The 6,502-nt window shown below is 35.5% G+C and overlaps 1 protein-coding gene across 1 annotated transcript in view; it reads right to left on the reverse strand.

Moving 5' to 3' along the window:
• OPA1 (optic atrophy 1 (autosomal dominant)) overlaps positions 1-6,502 on the reverse strand; it is an 87,036-nt gene that overhangs the window by 35,347 nt on the left and 45,187 nt on the right. The window contains exons 23-26 of the mRNA XM_010834417.1: positions 5,684-5,849; positions 3,591-3,743; positions 2,210-2,318; positions 1,663-1,742 (exon numbers count right to left, since the gene is read on the reverse strand). Of these exons, the coding sequence (XP_010832719.1) occupies positions 1,663-1,742; positions 2,210-2,318; positions 3,591-3,743; positions 5,684-5,849 (508 nt within the window). The remainder of the gene's footprint in view (positions 1-1,662; positions 1,743-2,209; positions 2,319-3,590; positions 3,744-5,683; positions 5,850-6,502) is intronic.

Here is a 6,502-nt window from a genome sequence, read left to right on the forward strand (position 1 = left end):
ACTTTGGCCACCTCATGTGAAGAGTTGACTCACGGAAAAGACTCTGATGCTGGGAGGGATTGGGGGCAGGAGGAGAAGGGGACAACAGAGGATGAGATGGCTGGATGGCATCACTGACTCGATGGACGTGAGTCTGGGTGAACTCCGGTAGTTGGTGATGGACAGGGAGGCCTGGCGTGCTGCGATTCATGGGGTCGCAAAGAGTCGGACACAACTGAGCAACTGAACTGAACTGAACTGAAGCCTTAAGGGTCAGACACCACTTTCCCTGGAGTTTATCTGCCTTACACCAGTTCTTTCTAATCAATGTCTCTTCCTGTCTCAAAGTCAGAAATATTTGATGGATATCCTTGAAATTCTTTTTTGAAAGACTGCCTCCCCTCAGTCCATCTGGAGAGCAGAGGTAACTAACTGATGTACTCTGAACACAGGCAAGTGAGTGAGTGAGTGAGTGAAGTTGCTCAGTCGTGTCTGACTCTTTGTGACCCCATGGACTGTAGCCAGCCCGGCTACATCCATGGGATATTCCAGGCAAGTATACTGGAGTGGGTTGCCACTTCCTTCTCCAGGGGAACAGAGGCCAGACCCAACCGTAATTCCGTCAACTTCATCAGGTTCTCTTCAGTCTCTTCATGACTCATTTTCCCAAAAAAAATCAAATTAGAAAGAAAGACAGGCGGAAGACTGTCTTTTCACTATTTTAAGACAACTGGGACTCAAGATAGTCAGCTTATGAAACAAGAAATGTGTAAACCAGAAAAAATAATAGGGTGCTGATCATATAATTAATATATATAATTCTTTTTAAAATGAAAACAAAAAATAAAGAAAAAAATATGTGATATATCATTTGGTAACCTTTTATTCTCTTTATCTGCTCTTTCAGTATTTCCTTTGATGGTCTCATTTTGCTAATTATATGGATTCAAGAAAGGAAGAAAGGAAATGAATTGTACGCCACCTTTTTCTTATGCATTACTTTCTTCATCTATATATTTTGATTCTCTATTCTATTTACAATCTTTATTTAAGGAATTGACATAAGAAAGAGATAGTGGTGTAAGATTCAATGCTAATAGGAAAAGAAACCATAACAAGGAAGGAATAAAAATGGGTAGAGGGAGGATTTTAATGACTACACATTTTCCTATTTATTCACTTATAAAGTTACTTATATGTGCCTTACCATTTTGTTAAAGTGCTCATTAAATGTTTATAAAATGAATGAATTATATAATTCTACTTCCTGTCTGAATTTTTATACTTATTTTGTGAACACAGGAGCAAAAATGCAAAAGAATAAAATAACTTGAATAGACAACAGAAAATTTCAGTGATAACAGAATAAAAAGTTATCATATCTTTTATTCTAATCACATTTATTCTACATCCTCTGAAATCTTTATCATTTTTTTCTTCTGTTTAAACTTGAGTCTTTACTTTACCTCAAACACCTCAAATGAACAAAATAATCACTCTTTTTAATAACAGCTACCTCACTTTTCAAAAAACTTTCTTTTGTAGCTTATTGTTTATTCTAAAGATTTATTATATTTTAGAAAGGCTGATATAAAATATTTGAAATTTAAGTTTGGTCTAGAGGCATTCAGAGATTATATTTTAATGCCTGAATTAAAATGCTAAAGATTTGTTTGTTTTTACCTGTTCTTGAGTTCGATTCTTCCAGTATAACCACCTCTTTTTCCAATCTGGACCTACCATATTTTCAATTGCATTTTCAGCTAGAAAAATTAAAAAAAAAAAAAAAAATTTATCATTTACCAGGCACATAAAATGTAACTATCTTGCTTTCTTAACTACTTCAAAACACTGGGTCAATATAGTCAGTTGAAATAAAGAAAAAAATTATATGATTGATATGGTGCATATAGAAGCTAAAGAATTTAATTTTATATGTTTAGAATCTATGAAAACTATAATTGCTTAAGAAGTTTCCATAAGTATAGTAGCAAATACTAAAATAGTCTGAATTACAGCTTTTTAGAATATAATTACACATAAACATGTGTCCACTTTAACATTTTAGTAGTTACAAGCAGCTGACTGAAAAACTGCACAAATAATATTCAACTAGAGTAGTACTGACAAAGATCTTGAGATGTTAAAGTTTTTTTAACCAATGTTCACTAAAGTTAGATGACTTTCCACTGAGAATACTAAGAATTTAATAATCCACATTCCTACTTACTATCCTTGAGACGAGCCTGAAGAGCCTCTTCCATAAAATAAATAGCTGCATCCCATTGCTGTTTATCAGATATGGATCGATCTTCTAAAGCATTGTGTTGAATAACCCTCTGAAATAACAAAGAAAAAGAACTACTTTGATTTATGTCTTGTCATCTTAGTAACTTTTTTCTAACCAACAGCTCAGCAAATATCCAAACTAAGAGATGTATCTACAATAATGTAAAAGTATGTCCCTCCCATGCAAATGCAGAGGGTCCCATTATCTGCCTGCGTCAGCATCCTGTATGCTTCAAGCTACACCCTAGAATCCTGGTACTCAGGAGCTAATGGTTCAGATCACATCTACTGCTTCTTTTTGCCGTATGACCTACGTGTTAGCATTTTCAAAAAAAAAAAGGAAAAGAAGAAAGAAAGCAATAAACATTATCTCACTGTTACTAGCAGTGGAAAATGTAATGGAAGGAGGCTTAAAAGGTCTACACAATCTTAAGTAAATGTGAGCTACTTATAAAAAGTTGGCTTTCAAATCTTATACTTTTTAAATTACTGAATGAATGAAAATGGCACGATTCTCTCTCAGAAAACCAATCTTATTAAATGCTTAACAAGAATGAACATGGCTTTCAAATATGAAGACAAACATTTCTTAAAAACAAAAACACCTTATAATTAGGATTAGCCCACAGTGAGATATGCATTTCCAGAAAACAGAGCAATCTTACCAACAGTTTGTCTCATAACTGAGTAGAACTGGTGCTTAACGAAGGTTTGACTATGGTGATGAGAACATTCTACATAACAAAAGATTTATCAGGTGATGAAGGTCAGGAGCCAGACCTTTCTTTATAGCTAAGACAGAGTGGGAGTGTGTATCCCAGCTTTGCCAGTGACAATAATAGATATGCTTAAGAATGAAATAAAATGTTTACAAAATACACAGCCGAGCTTCTGGTACCATGTGAGCATCCAACACGTTATGATTTTAGGAGTCTTAACATTTTGACTCAGTTCCACTGAAAACCAATGCATCTAATTCCTTTTGTTATCACTGAGGGTAAAATGAGAAGCAGCTATCTATAGTTCAGGCCCATGCAAATTTTGTGGAAGTTTATAGAAACCTGTTTACTGCAAGGTTTGATTTTTTTTTTTCTGAAATGAAAGCCAAGGAAGAAATAGCAGAGGGTGACTTTAGAAGGGCAGAGAAATGTCAAAAGGCCGATTGCATTCTATAAATCTAGTTCTTCCCTTCATTATTTTCAGTATTTTCAGAACCTAATTTAAATTTAAAACCATATAAAAATAGTCTCCTACAAAAGAATATCAATTTGAGAAATCATACAAAAATATGAGACTGGCACCCTAATATACAAATGACATACCAAGCTGTCCTCTGCAAAATCATTCCACTTGTGACGTTTAATACTTTCTTCCTTAACAGCCTCTTTGAGTTTATCAAATATGTCATCATGTTCTTTTCCTTTTGGTTCTGTCATGAAGCGGGAAAATTCTTCTTGTAGGGTCTCCCAAGCTACCTAGAATGATTTAAAAGAAAAAAGCTGTATTTATATTCATACTTTCATTTAATGTATAACAGGAAAAATAAACACATGAATGTAAACCAGGTAGCTGTGATAAATCAGTCTATCAGAAAATACATTATGAAATCACATTTTTAAAAAAGATAGCAAATATAAACTCGGCCCTAAAGACCTTATACTAATAGCTGGTGGGATAGATTTGGCCTACCGATATGTTTTGAAAGCTACAACACATACATGGCCTCCTAAATTTTAAAAAATTAGTAACCAACATTTAAAAACTGAGAGACTTCATATAAAATCTGTTCCCAGTCTCACTTGAACTGTCTAGCAACACTGGGCCCACGTTCTACACACCTCTGCCCACTGCAGCAGAGACAGCACGCAGCCCCCATCAGCCACCAGACTCAGTTCACTTACTTATTTCACTCTCCACAACATCTGAGTTTGCCTGCCTCTTTCATACTGTAAAAAGTTTTAAATTTCTTAATGATTTAGTCTTTTTCACATCTTTGCCCTTATGCAAATATATGAAGCAATGTGTCAACACTTTCAAACAAAGGTGAGTACTATTGAGTTTTGTACTACTGCTAACTCCCAATGATCTGAACAGTGAAATGAGAGCACAGTGTCAAAAGCAATTAAGAACTAAACCTATTTAGGACTATGTGGGCTAGTTACTGTTGCACTTAATATTCTGCCCTCTTCATTTTAAACATGAAGAAAGGATGGCATAAAGAAGGTGACTGTCCAAGAATACAGAGTGAGGTATTAAAATCTGTTTCCTGACCTTCAGCAGGTTCACGTCTTTCTACCACACCTAGGTGTGTGAAGGGAGAAAGTAGCAAAAAAGAGAGTCACTTGCCATTTTTATGACTGCTTCCACTGCTTGAACCTTAGGATATGAAAATACTCTATCATGGGACATGGCCCATGTCAGGGCCATTTGTGAGAAGAGGTGGCAGCAGCTCTCTAATTACTTTAGGGGGAAATGTGTTGAGACCAGGGATCAGGAACACCTGAAGGCAGAATGGCTGCAAGAGTTCTTAGAAAAAGAGACTTGAGGAAATTGAGCAGAGATAAAGAAGCAAAGACTGGCAGGACAGGAGAGGGTAAAATACACTTGAATAAGTGGACACTGACATTTTGTTTCTAGTAAGTATGAAAAACAAAATTATTTTTAACATGGATTCTAATTTTCACACAGAGGCAGAGAACACACTGACTCTGATCCACAATCACTCTTCAGATAACGTGCGTGGCAAGATCAATTTGGATGATGATGGTCATCATTGTAAAGCAGTTGGCATTTACTGAGTGATTACCATGGACCATACACTGTCTATGTATTCTACATATGTTAACTCTTGACTCCTTATAACAATGTTTTATGTAGGCCAGGTTTTCACCCTTATTTTAGAGATGAGAAAACAGAAACATTACTAAGCAAATAGCCTGAAAGTGCTAGAACCAAGGTACACAGGTATCAGAAATGCATTCTCTAAGAGGAAAGTGTAACTTTCTTATATTCCTAGTCTAACCTTTTGGCAGGGTCTTAACTAAGGAAACTATTTCATTAAAATTGAACCCTGCAGAAAACAAAGTTAAACCCTTTCCTTGTGGCATATCTAACCACAGAAGAAGTTAAAAATATTTCACACTCAAGCAAATTTTGCTGGTTTTGTTAAATGCCACCTTTGGAAGGAGAACCAATACCCTCACACCAACACCATAGCAATTAGCAAATTTTTTAATAGTGGTAACTGATAGCAGCATTAAGGTTAATCCCAACACAGAGATCAGGAATAAAGAATAAAAGGAGCTTAAGAAGCAAAGGAACTATAGAGGCTGTGATGGGAATAAATCATAAAAGTCACAGCTCCTACTCTCTTCAGATAATGCTTCTTACCCATTTAATTAAATTATATCCTAACCTCGACTGCTTTATTAGGAAGCTGCTTATCAGTCCACTGTTTAAGCTTGATATCCACTGTCGTATTAAAAGTCCCAGAGTTCATGGTCTGTGCAGCTGGAAGATAGATGTTTTCAATCACATGAGTTGATACTCTTTCCCACAAAGACTGCTGAAGGATTTCTTCCCTGAAATTAAAAAAAAAAAGTTCTAAGAACACCAAATTCAAACATAGTATCAAGTTTTTATAAAGAGCTTCACTGAAGTATCATTAAAGTTATCACTGACTTACAATAAGTTGCATGTATTTAAAGTTTTGACATACATACATGTCTGTGCATCACAGTAACCAAGATAACATATTCATCATTTGCAAAAGTTGTAACCACTAGATTTACTTTCTGTCACTACAGATTGTATTTTCCATAGCTTAATGTAAATGCAATCATATATCATATACTCTTATTTTGTCTGTCTTCTTGCATCAGCATAATTATTTTGAGATTTATCCATTACATTGCATATATTAGTATTTCATTTCCTTTTTTGCTGAGTAATAGATGGTTAGATGGCATCACTGACTCGATGGACATGGGTTTGGGTGGACTGCGAGAATTGGTGATGGATAGGGAGGCCTGGCGTGCTGCGGTTCATGGGGTCGCAAAGAGTCAGACACGACTGAGCTACTGAACTGAACTGAATATTCCATTACATGAATCTGTTTACTTATTCACCTTCTGATGAACATTTGGGTTGTTACCAGTTGTTGGCTATCACAAATACAAGTTTGTGTATGACACAGACTATTATTTCTCTTGGACAAATAGCTAGGAGTGAGGTG

This window comes from Bison bison, unplaced genomic scaffold (assembly GCF_000754665.1).
Source record: "Bison bison bison isolate TAMUID 2011002044 unplaced genomic scaffold, Bison_UMD1.0 scf7180017864032, whole genome shotgun sequence".
Taxonomy (NCBI): Eukaryota; Metazoa; Chordata; class Mammalia; order Artiodactyla; family Bovidae; genus Bison; species Bison bison.